The sequence below is a fragment of the Lycium ferocissimum genome, chromosome 7 (genome assembly GCF_029784015.1).
Source record: "Lycium ferocissimum isolate CSIRO_LF1 chromosome 7, AGI_CSIRO_Lferr_CH_V1, whole genome shotgun sequence".
Lineage (NCBI taxonomy): Eukaryota > Viridiplantae > Streptophyta > Magnoliopsida > Solanales > Solanaceae > Lycium > Lycium ferocissimum.
Window position 1 is genome coordinate 35,253,780 of NC_081348.1, and position 23,279 is coordinate 35,277,058.

Here is a 23,279-nt window from a genome sequence, read left to right on the forward strand (position 1 = left end):
CTCGTGACCCACTCTTAAATGTTAATTTTCTTTTTATTTTTTTGATTAAAAACTCACCTCTTTGACTTTAATTAAATTTAAGAAAAAACAAATATTGGCCCCACTCTTCCCCCTTGCGTCAGTCATCTCCCCTCCTTCCCTCTTCGTCTTCTCTAGTTCTGTCTTCTTCAGTTCTTCTTCTTCCTTTTTTTTATAGTTTTTTTATATTTTGTTTATAAAAATTAACTTAAAAAAAAGGAGGAAGACAACTGGACCGGTCTTCCTCCTCAATTCTTCCATCCAACTATTTTCCCACCCCTCTATTTCCGGCGAAGCTCCAATTTTTCCTTCCTTTTTTTTTTTTTTTTTCTCTTCTTCTTCTTCTTGATTATAACACTTCATTTCTTTTAATTATTTATAGAAAATTAATTTGTGAATTGGATGTTATTTCTTACCACCAATTTTTTGTTCTTTTTAGATCTGAAAAGTAGCATTATCATCTTGTTTACCGAAAAAAATGGGATTCATCATTACTATGATTCTTTTTTTTATCTCACCTTTCATTAAAGGTTGGTGGGTCTTGTAAAGACATTGATAGATCTAAATAAGAGAAGAAAAGGGGAATAAATTATTGGTGGGGTGGGGGGACGGCGGTTGGGGGTGGTGGTGAGACGGCCAGTGGTGGGGGAGCGACGGCTGATTTCTTTTGCAGTTGGGGTGGGGGGCGAAGGAGATGAAAATTTTGGGGGGGAGGGGTGTATAATTTATTTTTTAATTATTATGATGGACCCATCGCCACGTGTCACATTTTTATTTGATAAAGTTGCCACGTCATGAAAAGTGTAATACACTCTCTTAATTTCTTGATTATGTACCCAATGGGATCTAATTTAGATTGGTTTAGGTACGTAGTATAACCCTTCGGTTTAGTGACTGCTAAAAAAATGTGTCAAAGTTTAAGGGGCTATCTATGACTTTTGCCTAAAATATTCCCATCTTTTTTCGAATTATTTCTCTATATCTCCTCTTGTAGGAGTATTTTTTAATATTTTATGGCAGGGCCTAAATTTTCCACGATAGGATCTGTCTCTCTCTAATGACCTATGTGCCTCACGCTCTTCAAAAATGGCAATGAGTTCGTGTCGAATCTTTCAAAAGTAATGCATTTTTAAATAATCTGACACGAGTACGGTCAATTTTGGAGAGTCCAAGCATAGCTCATAACTCATAAGTAAATACTAGTTGTGAGTTACAAGATTGGAATCCATTTACCAAGTTGAACTTTGGAGGAACGCTGGTGATTTTGAAATTGAGTGAGAACGTAAATTTAACTTTTTTACTTTAGAAAAAATATTTACACAAAAATGGAGATAACGACAAAATGGATAAGTTCTAAAAAAAGAAAAGAAAAGCAAAGAGATCAATACAGTGAATCGGGAACTGATAAAGGCAAAAGCCACAGAATAAGAAGGAAGTCAAGTTTGACACGTAAAGTCCCAAACCACTGACGTCACTCTTTCTCAGTTCCACTCCGCCAACCCGACCCTTATTTTTCTGACACTATTTACTCTTAATTTTTTTATAATGAAAATAAAACTTAATCTAAAGTATACATTTTTTAACCTTTTAAATAATTTTATATTTTTGAAAAAGCTCAAATATGTCATCGTATTCATGTCACTCGTTAATAGTTGAAAGATAAAAATAACACTGTCGTGACACATTCATTTGAGCCATTAACCATTACGGAGCTCTATGCCACGTGCATTATCTAAACCTTCATTACTTACCAGTTTCACCTCTCTCACCCTCTTTTACGAGTAGCATATGTGAATCCGTCCATTAAGTCCAGTGACATTTTGAGCATTTTTCTAATCCATTATAATACCAAAATTTCACCACAGAAAGACATACATATTCTTAATTCAAAATTTTAAAAAAAATATATTATTTCGAAATTAGTTATTTACTCACTTGATAAATTTGTTAACACAATTCGAGTCAGATATAACCGACTTGAAACCAACTCATATTTTGTCTTTTATATCGCCTCTCTTTTGTCTTAAAAGAGGAAACCACTAGTTCCAACCTTTCATTCATTCTCAGTGAAAAAACAAAATCAATATATTATATTATAATTTGAATAAAAAAATTCATGCGAAAATCTCTTATATTTTACTTTACGTTATGTAAAATAAAATTCTTATAAATAATTTAACATAATTAAAAGAAAATTTTAATGAGCACAAAATGATTCTAGAGAGAGTCCGGAACCAAAATGACCCAAAAAAAACCTTTTGAACCAAAATATCACAACAAAAAAAAAATATGACAAAAGTACCTTTAGCGCAGTAATTTACTGCGCTAAAGGACTTAACCGTAACGGCACGGTTAAGTCCTTTAACACAGTAAAATACTGCGTTATAGAACCAGTTAAAAAAAGAAAATTCTATAACACAGTAAAATACTGCGTTGCGTTATAGAACCAGTTAAAAAAAGAAAATTCTATAACACAGTAAAATACTGCGTTATAGAAACAGTACAAAAAAAAAAAAAATTGGCCAACTTTATTTTTTGCAACACTTAGTGTTTTTTTCATACTTTGACCAATGATTAGTCGTGTGTCAAGACTCCAAAACGTCAATATTTTATATAGAACATGATATTTTTTTCTGCCTACAATAATGTAGGCTCAATACATCAAGGATACGTAAACGTTCGGATCGTCATTTTAGGGGTTGAAAAGGTGTCCGAAATAAGTTTTGTTTGAAAACTTTAGGTTTAAGTGTTCTATATACATAAACGTCCATTTTTGTTTGAAGACTTGTTGTCATTAGTTTAAAGTTTTTTTTATTTTCAGGGTTTAGATTTAAGTGTGTTATGTTTTAAAGCGTAACTTTATTTCGAATATACGCGGTTTTTTGCGCTCGGACGTCCGATTTACGCGATTTTTTTTTGCAACATATTCGAAATAAAGTTACGCATTAAAAATAATACACTTAAGGGACACTTAGTATTTTTTTCCATAAAAAGATCCCAACATCTTATTTTAATAAATCTTTTCTTTGCAACACTTAGTGTTTTTTTCATACTTTGACCAATGATTAGTCGTGTGTCAAAACTCCGAAACGTCAATATTTTATATAGAACCTGATATTTTTTTCTGTGTACAATAATGTAGGCTCAATACATCAAGGACACGTAAATGTTCGGATCGTCGTTTTAGGGGTTGAAAAGGTACCCGAAGTAAGTTTTGTTTGGAAACTTTAGATTTAAGTGTTCTATTTTTATAAGGTTATTTTAGTCAACTTTATATGTCGAAAAAATTAGTCAGCTTTATTTTTGAAAATAGAAACCACAAAAGTGAAGTTGACATTTACAGCTACATTACCTCGGAATTTTTACGTTGAAATCTATTGCGTATCATCATATTATAAGTAAAGAACACTAAAAATTTCACGGCAATTTGGGGGAAAATTGAAATTGAATAGGATAACAGGTTTTTTTAAAAAATATGCTCGGCCAAACCGCCCTGCGGCAGTTTGTCGGCGTAGATCTCGAAAAAATACGCAAGATCAAAAAAATATCGCATAAAACGGACATCCCAGCGCAAAGTTATGACCATCTAAAGTTTGACCACTTTACAACTAGTTTTTCACCTTATATTTTTTAGAATTAGATTTATATTCAAAATAAAGTCATGTCTTGATTAAAAAATAACACGCTTAAATCAAAATTTTAAAAAATAAAACACTTAAACCTAAAGTTTCCAAACAAAACTTACTTCGGGCGCCTTTTCAACCCCTAAAATGTCGATCCGAACGTTTACGTATCCATGATGTATTGAGCCTACATTATAGTTTAAAAAAAATATCAAGTTCTATATAAAATATTGACGTTTCGGAATCTTGACACACGACTAATCGTTGGTCAAAGTATGGTAAAAACACTAAATGTTACGAAGAAAAGATTTATTAAAATAAGATGTTGCGATCTTTTTATGAAAAAAACACTTAGTGTTTTTTAAGTGTGTTATTTTTTAATGCGTAACTTTATTTCGAATATGTTGCAAAAAAAAAAATCGCCTAAATCGGACGTCCGAGGGCAAAAAATCGCGGATATTCGAAATAAATTACGCTTTAAAAAATAATACACTTAAATCTAAGCCCTAAAAATAAAAAACTTTAAGCTAATGACAACAAGTCTTCAAACAAAAATGGACGTCTATGTATATAAAACACTTAAACCTAAAGTTTTCAAACAAAACTTACTTCGGGCACCTTTTCAACCCCTAAAATGACGATCCGAACGTTTACGTATCCTTAATGTATTGAACCTACATTATTGTACGCAGAAAAAAATATCAAGTTCTATATTAAATATTGACGTTTCGGAGTCTTGACACACGATTAATCGTTGGTCAAAGTATGAAAAAAACATTAAGTGTTGCAAAAAATAAAGTTGGCCAATTTTTTTTTTTTTGGGTACTGTTTCTATAACGCAGTATTTTACTGCATTATAGATTTTTTTTTTAACTGGTTCTATAATGCAGTATTTTACTGCATTAAAGGACTTAACCGCGCGTTACGGTTAAATCCTTTAGCGTAGTAAATTATTGCGCTATACTTTTATCACTTTTTTTTTATTATTAGGATATTTTGGTTCAAAAAGTTTTATTTGGGGTCATTTTGATTCCGGACTCTTCTAGAGAAGCATTTACTTGTCGGATACGGGGAAGAATATTGCTTGCGCAAAAGACAAACGAATCTGCTCAAAATAATAGAAAATGGTTTCGGGATAATAAAGTATTTTTTTTTTTTTCCTTTCCGTCTTTTTCTCGTTTTTGCAGTCTGCTAATTTATTTTTCGTAAGTCATTTTATTAAATTTGTACATGTCGGCAATCTTTTGAATACTGCGACAGCAATTTATGCAGGCTGAAAATTTCTTTATTTATTTATCAACAAGTCAACCAATTATAATAATTTGTATGCTTCTTACAACCAACCTTTTTTTCTATAAGACTTAATTACTGGAAAATTCTTCAGTGCAAGAAACTTTAATAGTTTTATTTTTTGGCAATTTAAAGTTAAAAAATAGTATAAAACTTAAATTTCACCATTTTCTTTCCAGGCAATTTAATATAGTACTCAAGTTTTAGAGGTTTATTTTCCTTCTAAGATTTTATCAAAATATACTTTTTGCCTCTTGGTCTTTCTTTTTCTTGATATACTAGTACAAGGAAAGCAAAAAATATATATATATTTATTTTATGCAAATAAAAGGAGAAACATCTCATCAAAATAGAGAAGAAACGGGCATCAACACGTGTCTATCAGAAGTAAGTTGCATCTAAAAGCGTAATGACAAGTATGCCCCCATAAATCTATGACATGACTATCGCATGCAGTCTTTACTTTCTCTACTGCTGTCCAACTTTTTATCCACCCAGCCACAGTAATAAATGTGGAATTCAGGCTTTTGACTTGATCAAACTAAAAAAATTAGCTAGCTAATAATATCAGTATTATCTGAAATGATTTAAAGAGACAATAATTCACTCTCTCTGAAAAATAGTACTCCCGTGACTAAAATTTTAAAATTAAATTGAATTAGACTAATTTAATATTTAAAATTAAATTTTATATACTGAAAACCTACATAAAATACTATAAGTTGTATAAATTAGTCTAATTCAAATACTGAAAACCTACATAAAATACTATACGTTTTCAGTATATAAAATTTAATTTTAAATATTAAATTAGTCTAATTCAATTTAATTTTAAAATTTTACCAATTGACTAAAAGCGAAAAGTATTACGTACATAAATTAGTATGAATGGAGTAGTAATTGTTTCCTAGGCTAGAGGAGGTGTACGGTAAAAGGTAAATAAAACAAGGGATCCCATAAAACAGTTTATTTTCTTGAAATGGGGGTACTAGGATTGATCCCTTTGGAGAAAAAAAACAGTGTACATAAAACACACTTTGTTTGTGTCTATGTACTAGGATACTCCAAACTTCACAAACCACTTTACTGTGTTCCTCTTTGGAGTTTGTCTCTTACAAAAACTAACAACACTTTCAAATTACCAGTCAACAAGAAGAAGAAAAACTCATACAAAAAAAGATCCAAACTTCCCTTCAATCCCCTCAAGAATCAGTTATTGGATATTAAAATTCTAGCGAAAAAGAAGAAGAAGAAGAAGAAAAAAAGAGATCCCTAAAAAGACGGCAAGTATGGCGTCAAAGGTGATGGCGTCATCATCAAGAACGCCTAATTCGGATCGTTCTTCTCTTCAAAACCCAACTTCTTCATCTTCTTCTTCTTTACATTCTGATCCTTCTAGAAACTTCGGTTCTATGAACATGGATGAAATCCTCAACAACATTTACTCTGATCCTACCGACCCTTTTTCTTCCACCAACACCACCCCCACCACCGATGTGGGTCCCAATAAAACCGTAGATGAAGTCTGGAAGGAAATTGTAGCAGGGAGTAATAGTAGGGAGCCAGAGATGACTTTGGAGGATTTCTTGACCAAAGCTGGTGCTGTTACAGAGGAAGATGTTAGAGTTCCGGTGTCTGCCGGAGGAGGGTTTGTGGTGGATAATCCAATGAATTGTCAGTTTCCAGTGGGCATGCAGAGTAATGGACCTCCAGGGGGGTATGGTAATATGGAACCCCAACCCCATATGGGATATGGAAATGGGGGGGTTGTGGCTATTAGTGCAACTGGGAGTGGTAGTGGAAGAGGGAAGAGAAGGTCAACTGTTGATGAATTGCCGGTTGATAAAGCTACACAGCAGAAACAGAGAAGGATGATCAAGAATAGAGAGTCTGCTGCCAGGTCTAGAGAGCGAAAACAGGTGCATTTTTTAGTAAATTTCTAATTATGTGAATGGTTGTAGCTATTTTTGATTATTTTGGGGGTCTGTTTGGGGTGAAATTTTGAGACATGCATGTGTGTTTTTATTGAATTTCAGGCTTATACAGTGGAATTGGAGTCTTTGGTTACTCAATTGGAGGAGGAAAATGCAAGGCTGTTGAGAGAAGAGGTTAGTTTTAGTTCTTTCTAAAGTGTGATTGATCTTGTTTGTTTTACATTCTAGATGACTGAAAGTTTAATTCTTTTTCTTTTGAATTTGTTTTTATGAAGTGAAATTGGCTGGTTTTATAATTTTGATATCCAAAAATTGAATCAACTTTCTTCAGATTTACAGAAAAAAGGGTTCTTTCAAACTTGCTTGTTGTTATTCGGGAGTATCGAAATCATCATTTTGTAAGGATTCATTAGCAGGGGCGGCAGATCCAATGTATCGGTACCGGGTTCATCTAAACCAAATACTTTCGACACGTAAAGATAAATTTATGTGTAAAATGTTTACTAAAATTGCAATAAATACTAGATATGAACCCATAACCTTAAAGATACAACGGGTTCAATGCTAAAACCTTAAAGATTGAACCTATAAATTTAAATCCTGGATCCGTCTTTGTTCAATAGGCTAGCTTTCTATTCACTTCACTCTTTTACAAAAAGTTTTTAGCTTTATGAATTTCGGTTTCACTGTTCTGTAGCCTCATTCATCTCAGCATGCCCAATACCTTCATTTTGGCTTCTGGCTTTGGTTATATTCCTAACTTTAGGGTACTTATGAATTTCCATTTTCTTGGTAATAAAAGGACGTCTTCTTTCTGTTCATTATATTGTTAAGAACTGTAATGCTGCTTATTAGTAGTCCTGATTTCTTGTTACTTGGAGCACGTAAATTAAGCTTTGTGTAACATATTCTGTTCCAAGAAATTTCTAAAAGAACCGATTTTTTTTGGCCTAATGCAGGAGGAGAAGAATAAGGAGAGACTTAAGCAGGTATGAGTTTTGCTCTTTTGCTCTATAATATGCCACTTCAGTAATAAAATTTTAGGATGCGTTAGAAATGATATTCTTGGTGTATATATTTTTATGTATTGCTCGATCAATTCTGAATTTTCTTGGTTGGATAATGCTTCTACTCTTAACTGTTTCTTATCTCTTTCAGTAACGTTAGTATTATTTTCTGTTTTCTCTGGATGAGCTGAGCTCTGTTATTTTCCACCTCCCTCTTGTATGACATTAGATTTGTTCGTTTCTTGTGTATGACCATTTCTTGTGGCATTATTGCTTGTTGCTAGTTATTCTCTTGTGCACATGGAGAGGATAACCAACCGATTAACTGAGCAAATTCAACTCAAATTTTATCTGTACTCACTATTTTTAGCGTGAGGATTCAGGAAAGTGTCAAGCAGTTCATAAGCAGCTAGTTCTTCATGTGGTAGTCCTTTATGCAACATTGCCAAATGATTCACCTGTTTCCTTGTAAAGCTGCGACTCTAGACGATCATTAGAAAAGTGCTTCTTGAAATTGCTATTATTTTTGCATTTGGCTTCAAAAAAGTAACTTAATATTCAAAAGGTTCCTACAAATAACATATCCTGGAAGGTTATGAAATTGATAACGTGGCAAAACAAAGAACCAGGATCTTATAGATGAAGTTGATCGTTAAAATGCAGATCACAGTGGAAATATATACCTACACGCGTTGAATCGAGATGTGTTTGATTTTCTACTTCATAAATCTATATCTTGACGGATAACTCCAAGAGTAACTGCCAGATGTATGTAATTCAACTCCTGTGAATAATAGTCTTTGGAACTCTCTCCTTCTTTCCAAACCACCTGTGGAACTCCTTTAAATTTGTTTTTTCTTACATTTTCATGATCTTTCTTTCCCTTTTCAATAAGGAAATTCCTTTTGCTCAGTCATACCTGTGTATGTAAATTCACCATTCGTGCTACTTGCTTAGGCATTCGGTATAAGGTTTATGTTTCAAACACAGTCAGTTAGAGTTGGGACATGATTCCATGAAGTTCTCCCTTGCAATGTTTCTTATATTCTTACCGACACTTATGCTTGTAAGGAGATTAGTTATTCCTCTTTAAAGCATCAATCGCATGCTGTCTTAATTAGTTATTCCTCTTTAAAGCATCAATCACATGCTGTCTTAATGTCAGTGTAAGGGTTATGGCCATATTTATGAATGAAAATACATTTACTTGATCAAAAGAAAAAAAAAATGTCATAAAGATCAGGGAGGTTGAAATTTTTTACTACAACTCTGCCTTTTGATCATTGGCTTTGCGTCTGTCTGCTTTTGTTATTTCAACAAAACTTGTTATTAGAGACATCTTAAGCTGTTCTTTTTCCCCTCAATAGAAAACTTTGAAGTAGTTATTACTTATTAGGTATATAATGTGAGAAAAGGGAGAGATAATGGGAAAAAACCAAATAGGATCTTGGGAGAAGACTGGAAAGAGCTGGAGGATTCCAATAGAAGATTAAACATTTCACAATATTGATCTTTTCTTTTATTTTTGTGGAGGCAGTTACCGGGGTTTTATAGGGAAAAGGAAGTAACGGGGTTTCAAAAACTCCAAATTGTCCCCTACTGTACACTACCTTGTATGGTCGTATATATCAAATTTTAGAGACTGGTAGCTTTTTGAACCTAGTTTTAAATTGAGATTTGTATGTGAACTGTGTTTGTAGTCTGAATAAGATGTGTTTCAGTTGTTGGAATGTATCCTTGTCATCTCTCCGTAAAATATGTATTCTGACTTGGTTTCACCATTGACTCACTTTTCATATTATTTCCGTGCAGATTATGGAAAACCTGATGCCAGTTGTAGAGAAGCGAAGACCACCAAGAGTTCTGCGAAGAGTTCGATCAATGAGCTGGTAGGTTGTCCTAAAAGCTCCTTAACCATATGAAGTATCAATGACGGTGCTGCTGAAAGCTCAGAGGAGGAAGAGGTTGTTCTGGTTACCAAAGGAACTTGGACCGTACATATCTGTAGTTAACTTATTAGATGATGGAGCCGTTAAAGAGACCACTTCCAAACTGAAGCTGAGAAAAGCTGCTAAGTTCTATTATGAATTATGCATGAAGGGGGGAGTATGTAGTGTTAGGCTTATGCTTTGATAGCTTTCTATAGTTTGTTCGCGTAGTTAGAAGAGAATATACTGTACTTTTAGCTTCCGCAGGCATATCATGCTGGTTGCAGGGAAGAGTGAAACTTGGTTCTCTGTTTATACTACCTAACTAATGTTACAGTAGTGTCTGTTTTTAGAATAAGAATGGATCTTGCAAATCTTGCAATTATGAGTATTCATGTGCCCAGTCTTGAATTTCTGTCTGCTTTACACTGGATTAGCCACAGCGAAATTGGGTATTGAAGGAAAGTAATGTATTATTTCCTGTGTCTTGCAATGTGATCAAATGGTGATTGATTATAATGGATTGAGAATTAGTGGATGTAAAGAAGTGTGTATACCCTCTTTTCTAGTCCGTCTAAGAGTTGGAAATAAACACGAGGGAAAGAAGTGTATATACCCTCTAACAAGGCTCAAGGCTAAGAGCAGTGGATAGAGATAGAAGACCAAACCTCTTTTCCCCAAAGCAAGTTTTGCGGCCAACTTTAGTGGCACCCTCTGCTAAGATTTCACTCACTCTCCATTCTTTTCTAAATAAATAAAGCACTTTGGGCCTGATTTTTCTTGCCACAAGAAGTATAAAAGAGGTATTCTCAGCGCGAGGAGGATCGTCCATCCCATGCAACTAACCATTTCTCACGGTTCACCAATTTCATGGACTAAGCTAAAAGAGTGACTTCAGTCGATTCAAAGAAACAGAAAATACCCCCCTTGGCATATGGTAGTAAATTATTCTCAATATTTGTTGGTGACTTGTATGACAATATCTCAAAGATAAGATTTACTCTCATATCATGTAAAAGTGTCTCCCTTCTAGACACTTGCATTGTCATAGTGAGAAAATTTTATTTATTTCAAGTCAGCAATATTGTCAAAGTCGAGCATAATTGAACATCCTGTCAAGAAAAGTATGGTGGGATCCAGAATTACCTAGCTCCAAAACAGTTGTAAGAGGAAACAAATTGTATCATGTCTGACAAATGTCACATCACAATTCGGGAAATTTCAACTATAAGATTTAAAAGCGAACGAATTGACTGTTAACAAAACAAGAATTTAATTTCTCTAAGCCTTTTGCTCTCATCATCGCCACTGGTCCATAACTTTCCATCACTAATTTTGAATGTAAAACATGTAAGCCAAAATCCGTTACTCGTTTTGGTTTCATTGTACTTCTAACATCAAAATACACAGAATTCCAAGTTCTTTGACTCATTAATTGTCTAAAATACTACTTAATTCTATAAACAGTCAAATAAAATTCATTTTAATCATGCTCCAATTTTATATGCCTTGCTACAGGCTGTTCTCACATGGAATTCTAACCCCCACTCTAGATAGCAAGGTAAGGAGGGACCAACAATAACTGCTCAATTTAATGTGCAACCCATCTTATTGACATATGGGATGAATACATGCTGCAGACATGTGAGGTTGACAGCAAAAATAATTATTTATCTAATAAACATGAAAATTTGAACCAAAAAAAATGAAGAACAATAAAACAAAGGTATTAACTTAACATTAATTGAGGTAAGGTATATTTCATTATTAAAGTAACATGAAAAATTCAGTGAGTTGCTGTCTTGAAGTAGCATGTTGCCCAATGCAGAGGCAACAATCCAACATCCATTTATCCCAGATAAGAGGTAACTCTACCTGCAGATAATGTAACATGACAAGAATTCCAAGTTGCAGAGACAGTTGCTTAATTTAATCTAGCCAAAATATAGAATGGGGAATTGCAGAATGCACAAATCCAGTAAGGTAAGTGACTGTATCAAGGACACTGGAGGATATACAAATATAACTGAGTGCTGCAAAGGTAACAAAGGACAACTAAGGATCAAGTATAATCAGAGTGAGAAAGGAAATCAACAACTACGAAAAAGAATGATGCAAGCTTAATTTTTGCTTCAGTGCAAGTATACTGATCCCTTGATTGCTGCCGGAAAGAAATAGAGGAAAACACTAAAACGCGAAGAATAAGGTGGTTGAATAAGATAAAATCTTGCATTTGTCCCTGCCGTTCAAAAACAAATTACAGTCTTTTTATTTTGGGATTCTAGTTGATAGTGCACCTGTAAACGAGCTAATTACATTCCTAACATTATGCATCTGTAAGACATTGAAATCTCTGCACGGCAAAACTATCGTTAGATGATTTCTGCATATGGTAAATACTGCCTGAAAATATGACTTGTTCTAAAATAAATATCATAGAAAGAGAATAGGCCAAATTGAAAAGGTATTATGAACTTAAAATGCTAATTCTTATCACAAGCTCTTCAAATTTCCACATCATTGACAATACAAGAATTGCTGTGTATTCATCAGTTAATATGCATGTCGCCAAGGAGATACAACAAATCAATAGCTGCATTCAAGTAAAAGTATAATAATAACAAACACCATCTCCACCCCCTCCCAGAAAAAGGGGAAAAAATGAAAAAATTTAGAAACCATCACAATCCAGAGCATGAAAAATGGAAGCTGGTTTTACATAAAGTATAGTAGTACATACAATCTTACCTGCTAAATTGCTAGATTTGTTTTTCCCTTTTAACTTCCTTAATGCCAGAAAAACCAAAATAAAGACGTATATGAAATCACATTTAGTTCGATGTTGTCGACAACTTGAATTCTAAGGCTGATTTGCACTTTCCAGGAGTTCAAGACCCTCTGCCCGGCAACTCATAATTTTTCTGAATACTTCCTTTAAATGGCGTTCTAGTGGATAAAGGCCAATCTTAAGAGCTTCACAAACAGCTGATAAATCTTTTCCACCCAATTTTACTTCTTCCATCTGCTCCTCGGTCAATGGTAACTGAACAGAGTCTATCAAATCAGTCAAGTGATGGACACATTTTTCTATCTGATAAACTTCCTTCAATAATCCACTTGAATTTCGGCGCTCTGGCTTCTTAGCTTCATCCATTATCCTACCATGAAGCAACCAAAGGGGATTGCTCCATGAGAATTGCCTTGGGATAGGAAAATGAATTTGGAGGCTTCGATCTTGACAAGGGACAGCAGCAACAAGAACCCAAAGTACAAACAGGAGAATAAAGTTCATTGTAAAGACAAGGTTTGCTATCCCATTTGTTGCAGCTACTTCATGTCCACGTGGAGCAACCAAGTGACTTGCAATTGACTGGAGCTGTTTAGATGCTGACCAACTTTGAGACACGCTCCAAGATAAAGACCTTGAGTGCCCAGAAGAAGGACGACGCTGGTGATCCTTGGTCTTATTATGGCGTCCAAAAGAACGGTTCCTCTGAGAGAAAACAGATCCACTTTCTTTCTCATCTAGCATCACAAGAGCCAAATCCATAAGACTCTTTCTAGTCCGACGAAGCTGACCTTCACCAATCATCTTTTGTCGAGAATCCAATGCGGAAACCACGATTTCCAAATGCTTCTGCCAGAGTCGAATCTTCCCAATCCCATCACGGGCTGCATTGCAAATATCAAGTGCTTTTATAGTTCTATCAAAGTAGTCAGACAAAAGCTTATCTTGAGGGGATTTCAGGAGGAGTTCCTTATTGTTACACAATACGATTCTGAACTCTTCCTGACAACTGGTAAACACGTCTAGTAACTTCTGAATCCATGCAATGGAAAGGAATTCATCAGCAGAAGCAACCGACAGTTCTTGAAATCGAGTGGACACTAGTTTCTGAAATGCTTCCTGATCAATCTCCTGGATATTAGAATCATGGTTCAATTCCAAGGAATGAACCTGTTGTTCACTTCTAATACTCATAATTGAACGACGGAATGAGGCAAACGGCATTGAAGAACCATGACTATCTGAAGAAGGCATTTTATTTTAACCTCACAATCTTTTTTCTTTTTTCTTTTTGTGATAATGTAAAGTAAGATGAGACCTCCTCAAAATCTTAAAAGCAGCTCAACCCAGATTATTGTATAGAACCCAGGCATAAAATACCTTCAACTACTGCAGTTGACATAACACCAAACAAAATTCAGCAATCCTACAAATCAATTATCAATAAACCAAAAAAAGAAAAGAAAACAGCATTTCTAGGTTCCAATATTGCAATCCTACAAATTTCCAAAAGGAAACACAAACAGAAACAAGACTACACACCATAATTCAGCAAAACTTATATTAAAACAGAAACAAGACTACACATCATAATTCAGCAAAACTTATATTAAAACAGAAACAAGACTACACACCATAATTCAGCAAAACTTATATTAAAACAGACCCTTTAAGGGTTTGAACAGTTACAATTCAAAACCAAAACCAAAACCCAAAACCCACTTCAAATTTCAGACAGGCAAATCAACAAAATCAAATTTCAAACTCAAAAACCAAACCCCAGATCAAAATTCAATTCCAAGAACTAGATCCTACAAACAATTTTCAAAACAGATGAAAGAAACAAATAAAAAGATTGTAACTTTCAACAAATAAACTGAAAAAGATAAAAGAAATTGAAACGTAAGGGGAAAGGAAATAAAGAATTACCTATAAAGAGCAAGTTGGACATGTTTGAAGAGGAAGAAAGAAAGAGAAGATATATTTAACCCTAGACAAGGACAAGGAGGCCCCCCTTGCCTTTGTTGGTGACAAAACAATGTTGGGTTGCAAATCAAGACGTATTTAAGAAGCAAAATGAAAAAAGAATAAACTAAAAATATTGTTAAACAAACTATTAAAACAACAGAGCGTTTTTGGAGGTAAAGCATGATTTTCTTGATTTCCGAACAAGAATGTTTTTTTGGGTTTTTTTGTGTTATGGTGTTTGATATTTGGTCTTATTGTATTTGTTCCCCCTTAAAGTTTTGTCTTCGTGTACTTTTTTTATGGTGCTTAATGTTTTTACACTTTATTCTCCTTTATATATATTCTCTTTATGGTTCTTCCAAATCACAATTATACCCCCATAATGCAATTGTTTGCTTCCTCCTTACACCATTTGGCATCTTTGTATTTGATTACACGTAGAAAAACGAATAATATGGATAAATTATGTAATACCTGACCTGGCGAAAGATAACAAATATTTATTGAAATAATGGATGTGTGGAAAAGTTTGTCCGAATACTATCTTTAACAAGAGAGAAGTAAATCGTCAATAGTGATGAATGTAACTTTTGCTGGCAGTTCATATGCACCAACTATATTTGATTCGAATTCATATATGAACAAAAACATAGTACTATACTTTTAAAGAACAAAAAAAATAGCGTCTGTGACAATTTATGCCCAATTTTATTTTTTGTGATTTTTTTTTTTCTCATGAGCAAGTTTTTCTTATGAGGGATATGGAAAAATCAGGGCGGGAAAAGACATCTCGTTTGTGCCGGAAAAAAAAAATTAGCTATCGTGCTAATGAGTTAGTCTTAGCAATTAGCATCCTAACAAAGCTAAAATCTTTGTTTATGTTTGATAACTTTGACAAATTAACCAATTCTTTAACAGTAATATCCGCAAGTTATGTGCAAGGCCTCCCTATGTGGGTGTACCGGTCATGACTTAGATAAAGTTTTAAGTGAAATAATGAACATTTTATTAAAGTAATTGAAAGTGATTTGCTTTGGATTTTATGTGTACAACTTCTAAAATACTTCCAGTTTAATTTGACTTAGAAGTAATATATTGATAGTTGACTAGTCAAAGAAGCTGGTGAAAGATCAGTTTGCTAAGGATTGAGGAAGACTCAGATAACCAGAAAAAGAGATAGGAAGAATCGAACACTCAGATAACCGTTTCAATCAGTTATGTTAAATCATATAAAGGAATTAAACTTGGGTAAAGGACAGCCCGGTGCACAAAGCTTCTGCTATGGCGGAGTTCGGGTGAGGGCCGAATCACAAGGATCTATCAGACGCATTTTTACTCGTATTTCTGCAAAGGTACAATGCTTCCGCTTAAACTAAATGTCCTTAAAGTAAGTAATTCTAACATAACATTCCATGTATTTTTTTTTTTTTTTTTTTTTTAACATTCCATGTATTGTTATAGAGTTAATGGCTAAAAAAAACCCCTTAAATTATTTTGCTAGTTTAATACTTAAACTATGTCTTGTTTCCGTTACTTTCTTAAAATATGATTTTCGGGCATTAAAATCCCCCCACTTAATATTTATTAGGGTGTGCATTTCACGCTCCTAAAAGACTTAAAAAATTTGTCAAGTGGTACCACATGCATCATTTAAACTTAGAGTTAATACAAAAAAATAAAAAATAAAAACCTAAACTATCACTATTTTGCAAGTTTCAAATTAAAATATCGGGTGTTTTTGTTACTCCCCCACTCCGAACTATAATTTTCGAAGGTTAAAACCCCTTGGAAGAATATTGTTCAATGCTCCTAGTGACATACACTTGACATTATATTTTCAGCCCAAATTAAAGTATACCAAAGTTAACACAAGAAATTAAATAAACTAGTTAAAAGGTCATTACAAACTCATTACTATCTGTTCCTTCGTGGGGGCAGAGGGTTTAATGTTCTAAAAATATAGTTCAGTGGATAACAGAAATCTTTCGATAGTTCACATATGAAACTCGCAAACCAAGGATAATTTGTGGGTTTGTTTAGACATTATAAAAGCCACATAGTTTAAGTATAAACCAGCAAAACATTATAGTTTGGGGGGTATTAGCCATTAACTCATGTTTATTTACACTTACACCACATAATGATCTGTTGACGAGGTAATGTGTCTTAACAGTAACCACATAATGATCTGGTCGGACGGATGCTCTCTTATTACACTTTCATGAGCATAAAATGTAACTTCATTTTCCGGTGGAAATTCTTGTAAATGGCAGTGATCCAGTGCCTTGGTATTGATCAGAGAAGTCTCAAGACTTTAAATGGCATCAACAAATAAACTTGTTTTACAACTTCTCACCGGAACAAAGCCATGATTATAATCAGGTTTTTTAGGGACAATCTCCATTGCTAATGGTGAAAAGAAGGAAGTACAATAAATCCAGAATAGAAGCATTACAGTTAATAATATTAGCAACCTAATGTAAAAATGTTTAGCCTCTATTCACAAGCCAATTTTGTGTCAAAGCTGCTCAAGCAGATAGCGAAAGCCTGAAATGCAGATAGGGGATACCGGTAGTCCATGGTAAACATATCTTTGCCTACTTTCCCGAATTGCAAGATGATTTTGTCATGGTCTGATTGGCTTGTTGGCGGCTGAGAGGTTGTAGGTCCCGCAGCAGGTGGTTGAGTGGCAGCTATCAACTGAAAATTCTTGACAGATGCAACTGTCACCCGCCCTCGAAAATTTAGGCACCAGCACTGCAGTTGTTCATGCCATCGAGGGGCCTTGTTCTTCAGGACCAGTGGTTTTCCCTTGCTATCATCTTCCTCATTAGTTAATGATCCTCCAGCAATATCAGAAAATCGCGCGCTACTGAACTCAGTGGAATGATCAAGTGACTTTGAGAAAGAGATACTGCGAAACGAATCCTCGAGGGGCCTTGAGAGAAGCTCTGGTTGGCCAGGCACAGAGCCACCAGCGTCAAGTGCTGAGGCAGGAATTGAGTGCATGACACAGTGCATTCTCCGCGGACCCCGTGTTCCAAGCACATTCAGCTCGTATGTGATCTGGGATATGGTATAGCTTCCAGTTGTTGGGACTTTAGGAGAGACTTTGGTGGAGTTGAATCTACGGCTTGTTCGCCCTGGAGCGGGGACATGCGCACAGGTGTAAGGAGGCTGTGTGTCGTATATAATGAATTTTGTACCTAGAAAATTTGATCTGCAATAGACGGTGATATTTAATCATCAGTAGCACGTCACTTTTCACATAATGAAAGGAGAATCAACTAGATCATTTTCGTTTAAAAGATGAAAATCACTTTCTCGAGCATACATGTAATGATCCTTTAGACTAGTTAAGCCAAGAGAGTTGTGTTATCAAAATACTGCAGAAGGATGCATAAGTATTGTAGAGTTGGGCTATATCAGCAAGCCAGCATACACGCACAAAATTTTAAGTTTCATTGAAAACCATAGCTAATTACTGGCTAGTCTCAAGTCTCAAGGATTGCTCATGCCTTAGTCTTAATATTAGCTAACAACGGAGAAACCAATTTCTGCTGAGTGGGAAGGGGAAAGGAATATATCAAATGCATGCTTCTATTCTTCATTAAACTTAGTTTTCCTGAAACATGTTAGAAAGATACCAGGTGAAGACAAGAAAGATATTGAAAACAAAATGAATAGCTTCCATATTTACCTTAGTTTTCCGATATAGGTATTGCTTGATCTAGAGATGTTTTCTGCATCCATTGAGATAACATACTCTGTGCAAGTAGTACGTCTGGTTCTTTTTGCAGAGAGAAGGAACTTTCCGTTTTCAACTAACAATGCTACAAAGAAAGTTGAAATACTCATTAACCTCCGAACAATTGCTACTCACATAGAAATTATGCTGCCAATGGAACAAGAGTAACCAAAGAAGTAATGCATCTCGACCAAATATGTCTAGACAGTAATTACATCTAGAAATATAAGTCTCTAAGATATCATTAACTCAATTAGCATACTAGAGAAGACTTTATAATAATTTTGATTTGTTTCCACTTTCGCCTTTGGGTTTGAGTGGGAAGGGGGAGACAGATCAGTGATTTTATCAGACAGGAGATTGGAAAAACAGCAAAGATAATGTTCACCTCCAGTTGCGAATTGCAAGTACCTTCTATGCGTTAAATGCAAGGATAGTATCAATGATTTTCTCAAAGAAGAGACGAGAAAAATAGATGCAAAAATTATTTAAACATCGAGCTAATATCAACAATGTAAAGCTTACCGGGACTAAGACACAAGAAAAGATGGTAAGTCAAATTAGATTTATCCCGCTTGATGAAGCATTGGATAGTTCCATCACGAGGCCCAGGCTGAAAAGAGAAAGTAAAAGATTAGTCCATGGCCTTCTTAAGCACGTCAGTTCCGTTACAACTATCCAACTCTATAACAGTCAATAGAACTGCCACTAAGGTTGCATATTCCTGTACTTGAATAAGTTAGTACGAGAAATATTCCTCTAAGGAAGTTAAAATACCTGCTTTAGGGAAACAGGAAAAGTCAGCTTTCCACAAAATTCAGGATTTCTAACAATGTCCCTGCACATACTCCTCCATGACCTACAAACTTCAGCACATGCTACGACATGCTTACGACCGGGCCATGTGCTCTCACTCTCCTCTAACCTTCTAACTACATCAAAAAGGAGCTCTGGAGGAAGATTGGCCCAACAACTGTCTTGAATAACAGGAGGCTGGTCGCTTAAGTCATAAAATGAACCATGTGATTTATCCCTGTGATGACCAGACAGCCTTATATCGAAGCTCCGCCTTGATAAGCTACCAAAACTATCTCTTACATCCCGAACTATACTGCGGAACGACATCTACTCTTTCTTATCAGGTAAGCTTCCAGTAATCTAAAGCAAGCTTGACAAATAGTTACAGCTGCAAAAGAACAAGAAAACAAATCGTGTTTCAATAAAATAATAGATTTCTGAAGAAAAATGAAGAGGAAAAAGCAAGAAAGGCATTTAAAGCGAAAAGAAAAGAGTAAAAGGAGACATCTTCACATGGGCACCTAAGTAAAGCAAATCACATGACTTTTATCAGATACAACTTCTTTACATTCTTAAGGTGATGCCTCATGCCAGTTGTCCTGGCTTAGTTGCAAGACATGAGTATAATGCTTTCAATTTTCATCAATCTTTCAGCAAATCAATTATTAATAGTGAAAAAGGCTACTCAAGAAAAAAAGATGTAAACTCGCCAGAAAATTGGCACCAGTAGGGGAACCAACCAGTTAACTAAATTACACTTCAAGAAACGAAAGTGCAACTCCTTGTCGGGGTTATCACTTAATGTCCAGATTTAAGTTAGGAAGTTACCAAATTTGTTTCTAATAGAATCTAATAATATTTGTTAAGAATTATTCTGAACATATCATGCAAAGTCCATAAGCAGCTTTGACAACAACCGAATCTATGAAAAATGAGCAGTCTTTCAAGTACCAACTTCTTTCCTCATCTACTTATGACCAAAAAGAACAGTTTTTTTCCAGGTAAGTTTCTCTAAGTACAAAATAGATGCTTTATTCTCATAAAAACCTACAACTTAAACGATATGTATCCAGGTTGATACCAATCTATCAAGCTAATATGAAGAGTCCAAATGATAACAAACCTGCAAAGTACTATAGGATAATCAAAGCTCCATAACTTCTTCTTGGAATACCTAAAAAACAAAGACAAGAACATAAATTTCTCAGCAAAACAAAAATTAAAGCTCCAAATTCCCAAAAGACAAGAACTTTGTATCACTTAAGATCAATAAAATCAAAGAACAAACCACCCAACAGAAAAAGAAACGAAAAAATACTTCAATCTGAAGATGACAAGCATAAAAGATAAGATTTTTACCAAAAGGGGTAACTTTATCCTCACACCAGAAAACACAGGCAAAAAATAAAAGCCAAAAACTAGATAAACCAAGAATATCTTCACATTTCCAGAACAGTAACTTACCTAGGACAGAAACAAAAAGATAAAAAACATAAAAAACAAGAAAGGAATCTACAGACACCAAAGAACATAAGATCTGAAGATGAACAAACAGAGATCAAAGATCTGTACCTTAAAACAAGAAGAAGAACATCAAAAGTCAGCAAAGACCAAGAATTTTCAGAGAGAAGACGAGCACAGATCAAGAAAAGAAAAGTGGGTCAGAGCCAAGAAACATTTTTAGATAATATCAGTTTCTGTATGAATATGTATTTACTGCAAGTCTCTATCTTTATCATCCAGACTCAAACCCCAACATTAAATCTAGTTCAACAAACCACAGAGAGAGAAGAAGAACAAAAGGGGAAAAACAAAATAAAAAAGGGGAGGTGGTTGTGGAGGAGGGGGGGGGGGGTTGCATATACTTTATTAGCACTAAATTGTTGAATGGGGTCACACACAAATAGTATTATATTGGAGCACTACGTGAGCAGTATCCAACTACGAAGCTACCTCCATTTGGGACATGGGAACAAGGAGTTTTTGACTTCTTTTCTCTTTTGGTTTTTGTTTAATGTTTTGTTTTTATTTTCATCAAACAAACTAGATCAAACTTCTCTATAACAAGTCGTTTGTTTAAATATTTTTAAATGTTATAATAAAAATATAGAGAATATATACTATAACATAACATGAAAATTGGTTTCAAAAGAAACTTTGATCCTTATAGTGAAATGTTACTATAGAGGATGAACTATATTTTTGCCAACAAACATCTAAGTTTTTCTTTTTTTCTTTTTCCTTTTGTAGATGTTTGTTTACCTTTTATTTTACTTGTATTTAAAATGTTTCTTTTTATACTAATGCAATTTCTAAACTTATGATCGATCTCTCTGTTACCATTCCATTTATAGTAGCATGGCTAAATTTACTGAAAATATGCAAAAACTTGTAGCATTAATTAATTAAGTAAGTAAACCATTACTCGTTGCTCGGATTGGATATGTTTGAAAATTGAGACTTTAAAAGTAAGCATTAGAAAGATGGCTCACTTAGATAGATTATTAAGACTAGATTTTTTTGAGTTGGATACTCAAAAGTTTAACTCATCCAGTAAATAAAAGGATACAGAAACAAAAGGAAAAAAAAGGTGTTCAAGTTATATATTTTTTCCTTTGAGAATCCAACATTATAATCAATCTAACCTTAATAACCGAATACATGTTGGTTCCAAAATTTCTTTTATTTAATTTTATCAAAACTGTCATTCAATTTTAGGAGTTGCCATTTGCTCATTTACTTTTACCCTCGCTGTAATGAAATTAAATGCTCTTCAATAAAAGTAACCCCTTTTTTGAGGTCTACTCAGCAATGAATAGACAAAGCAAAAAAGCAAAAAAAGAAAAAGAAGGATAAAAAAGTGAATGGCAATAGCACTTTTACCAAGTTAATTTCGTTGTAAATATTTATTAGGACGTTGACATAGGGGTTGATTTGCCTATAGAAGCATATATCTTTATCGTTGAACAAGAAAAATGGAGCTTTCACCTACAGGACTAGCTATGTCAAAATAGAAACAAACATTTTGATTGTAATTGCAATCTAACTTTATTTATTTTAGTCTATTCTATTTTTTCTTTTCGGCATGCATATTCACGTTTAAAGCTGTGGAGGCTTTTTAATTTTTAATGAATATTAGTGCTATGGTTGCTCCTGCCCTGTTCAATTTGACTTATGACAAAATCCAACAAGAAATTTAGGGACTTCGTGGAACAGACACCTAAATCTGACCCCATCTTCACCTACTGTTTGGTAATACATATTTTTGGTGGGGTAGAATACAGGTATACTTGCTTTTCTTCTACTACATTTTACTATCTCTTGTATTCTCAATTTTCTTAAAAGCAGGCAACTGCTTCTTTTTGTCATTTCTTTATTTTAATTGATGAAACATTAAAAATTAGAATTCTATACTAATATGCACAGAATCCACTAAGCTCGCTGGTATCCTGGGTAATTGAAGCAAATTAAGTTTAGAGACGCACATATATGTTTATAGAATTGAAAAGCGATATACACTATATATGTTCATCTCGCCATATTTCATATACATACGTGCAAACATGTGAATAACTTATATACGCAAATTCTATGACATAAGAGCATATGTGTTTAGTGTTGTATACAAATTGAGTAATTTTTATCAATGCTCATGTCAAGAGCTTGAACTCGTTTATAGTGGTGGGTCTACTTTAAACTAATAGGTGTTACGTGATACCACTTCATCAATACATATTTATTTGTTTGTCTTCTAATGTTGATACTACTTATAAAAAAAATCAAAAGATCATTGCTCGCTTTATCTTAAACTATGTGAAAAAAAGTTTTAAATTTTAGAAAAGTAAAAAGAGCTTTTCTTTTTAGTAAAACTATTCATGGTGATGTGGTCAAAGAGGAGATTTGGAGGTTGTGATTAGGCTTTTGACTTTGCAAAAAAATAATTGAGGGGAAAGAAGAAAATCAAAGGGAAAGGAAAGGAAATTAAAAGTTAAAAAATATAAGAAGGTGGTGGGCGTGGCAGTGAGGAGGTAAGAATAATGCCTTTTAGCTAAACTTAGGAGAAGGCATGCTTTGCCTCTCATCATTCATGACACGACATCTAAAACCGGAAATAATTAGTTATTTAAAGAATAACAATAATGTTTACTTATTTTATTTGGAAATGTGTTTTTTGCTG

General features: G+C 34.1%; 4 protein-coding genes across 4 annotated transcripts in view; 1 reads left to right on the top strand and 3 right to left on the bottom strand.

The window, feature by feature from the left end:
* The window catches only part of LOC132064636 (large ribosomal subunit protein uL3-like), an 84,065-nt gene extending 71,014 nt beyond the window's left edge, over positions 1 to 13,051 (bottom strand). Inside the window, exon 1 of the mRNA XM_059457688.1 lies at positions 13,040 to 13,051. The gene's annotated coding sequence lies outside the window, so the exon portion shown is untranslated. The remainder of the gene's footprint in view (positions 1 to 13,039) is intronic.
* LOC132064634 (bZIP transcription factor 12-like) lies at positions 5,950 to 10,203 on the top strand. The gene is made up of 4 exons (XM_059457684.1): positions 5,950 to 6,850; positions 6,968 to 7,039; positions 7,825 to 7,854; positions 9,685 to 10,203. The coding sequence occupies exons 1-4, from the start codon at positions 6,221 to 6,223 to the stop codon at positions 9,763 to 9,765; spliced, it is 813 nt and encodes a 270-aa protein (XP_059313667.1). The 5' UTR covers positions 5,950 to 6,220; the 3' UTR covers positions 9,766 to 10,203.
* On the bottom strand, positions 12,497 to 14,778 carry LOC132064635 (protein BYPASS1-LIKE-like). Its single transcript, XM_059457685.1, has 2 exons — positions 14,518 to 14,778; positions 12,497 to 13,977 (listed from the first exon to the last, which is right to left on the bottom strand). Exon 2 carries the CDS (start codon positions 13,840 to 13,842, stop codon positions 12,661 to 12,663), a length of 1,182 nt encoding a protein of 393 aa, XP_059313668.1. The 5' UTR covers positions 13,843 to 13,977; positions 14,518 to 14,778; the 3' UTR covers positions 12,497 to 12,660.
* Positions 14,779 to 16,875: 2,097 nt separating this feature from the next.
* LOC132064637 (tubby-like F-box protein 8) lies at positions 16,876 to 20,956 on the bottom strand. The gene is made up of 6 exons (XM_059457690.1): positions 20,675 to 20,956; positions 20,226 to 20,276; positions 19,082 to 19,490; positions 18,830 to 18,917; positions 18,257 to 18,389; positions 16,876 to 17,776 (listed from the first exon to the last, which is right to left on the bottom strand). The coding sequence occupies exons 3-6, from the start codon at positions 19,427 to 19,429 to the stop codon at positions 17,053 to 17,055; spliced, it is 1,293 nt and encodes a 430-aa protein (XP_059313673.1). The 5' UTR covers positions 19,430 to 19,490; positions 20,226 to 20,276; positions 20,675 to 20,956; the 3' UTR covers positions 16,876 to 17,052.
* Between the last annotated feature and the right edge of the window lie 2,323 nt (positions 20,957 to 23,279).

Coding starts and splice junctions, on each gene's coding strand:
- LOC132064635 (XM_059457685.1), bottom strand. CDS start 13,842: ATGCCTTCTTCAGATAGTCATGGTTCTTCAATGCCGTTTGCCTCATTC.
- LOC132064634 (XM_059457684.1), top strand. CDS start 6,221: ATGGCGTCAAAGGTGATGGCGTCATCATCAAGAACGCCTAATTCGGAT. Junction 7,040..7,824: donor CAAGGCTGTTGAGAGAAGAG/GTTAGTTTTAGT, acceptor GGCCTAATGCAG/GAGGAGAAGAATAAGGAGAG. Junction 7,855..9,684: donor ATAAGGAGAGACTTAAGCAG/GTATGAGTTTTG, acceptor ATTTCCGTGCAG/ATTATGGAAAACCTGATGCC.
- LOC132064637 (XM_059457690.1), bottom strand. CDS start 19,429: ATGTCGTTCCGCAGTATAGTTCGGGATGTAAGAGATAGTTTTGGTAGC. Junction 18,918..19,081: donor TTCCTGTTTCCCTAAAGCAG/GTATTTTAACTT, acceptor TTCTCTTTTCAG/CCTGGGCCTCGTGATGGAAC. Junction 17,777..18,256: donor ACCTATATCGGAAAACTAAG/GTAAATATGGAA, acceptor CGTCTATTGCAG/ATCAAATTTTCTAGGTACAA.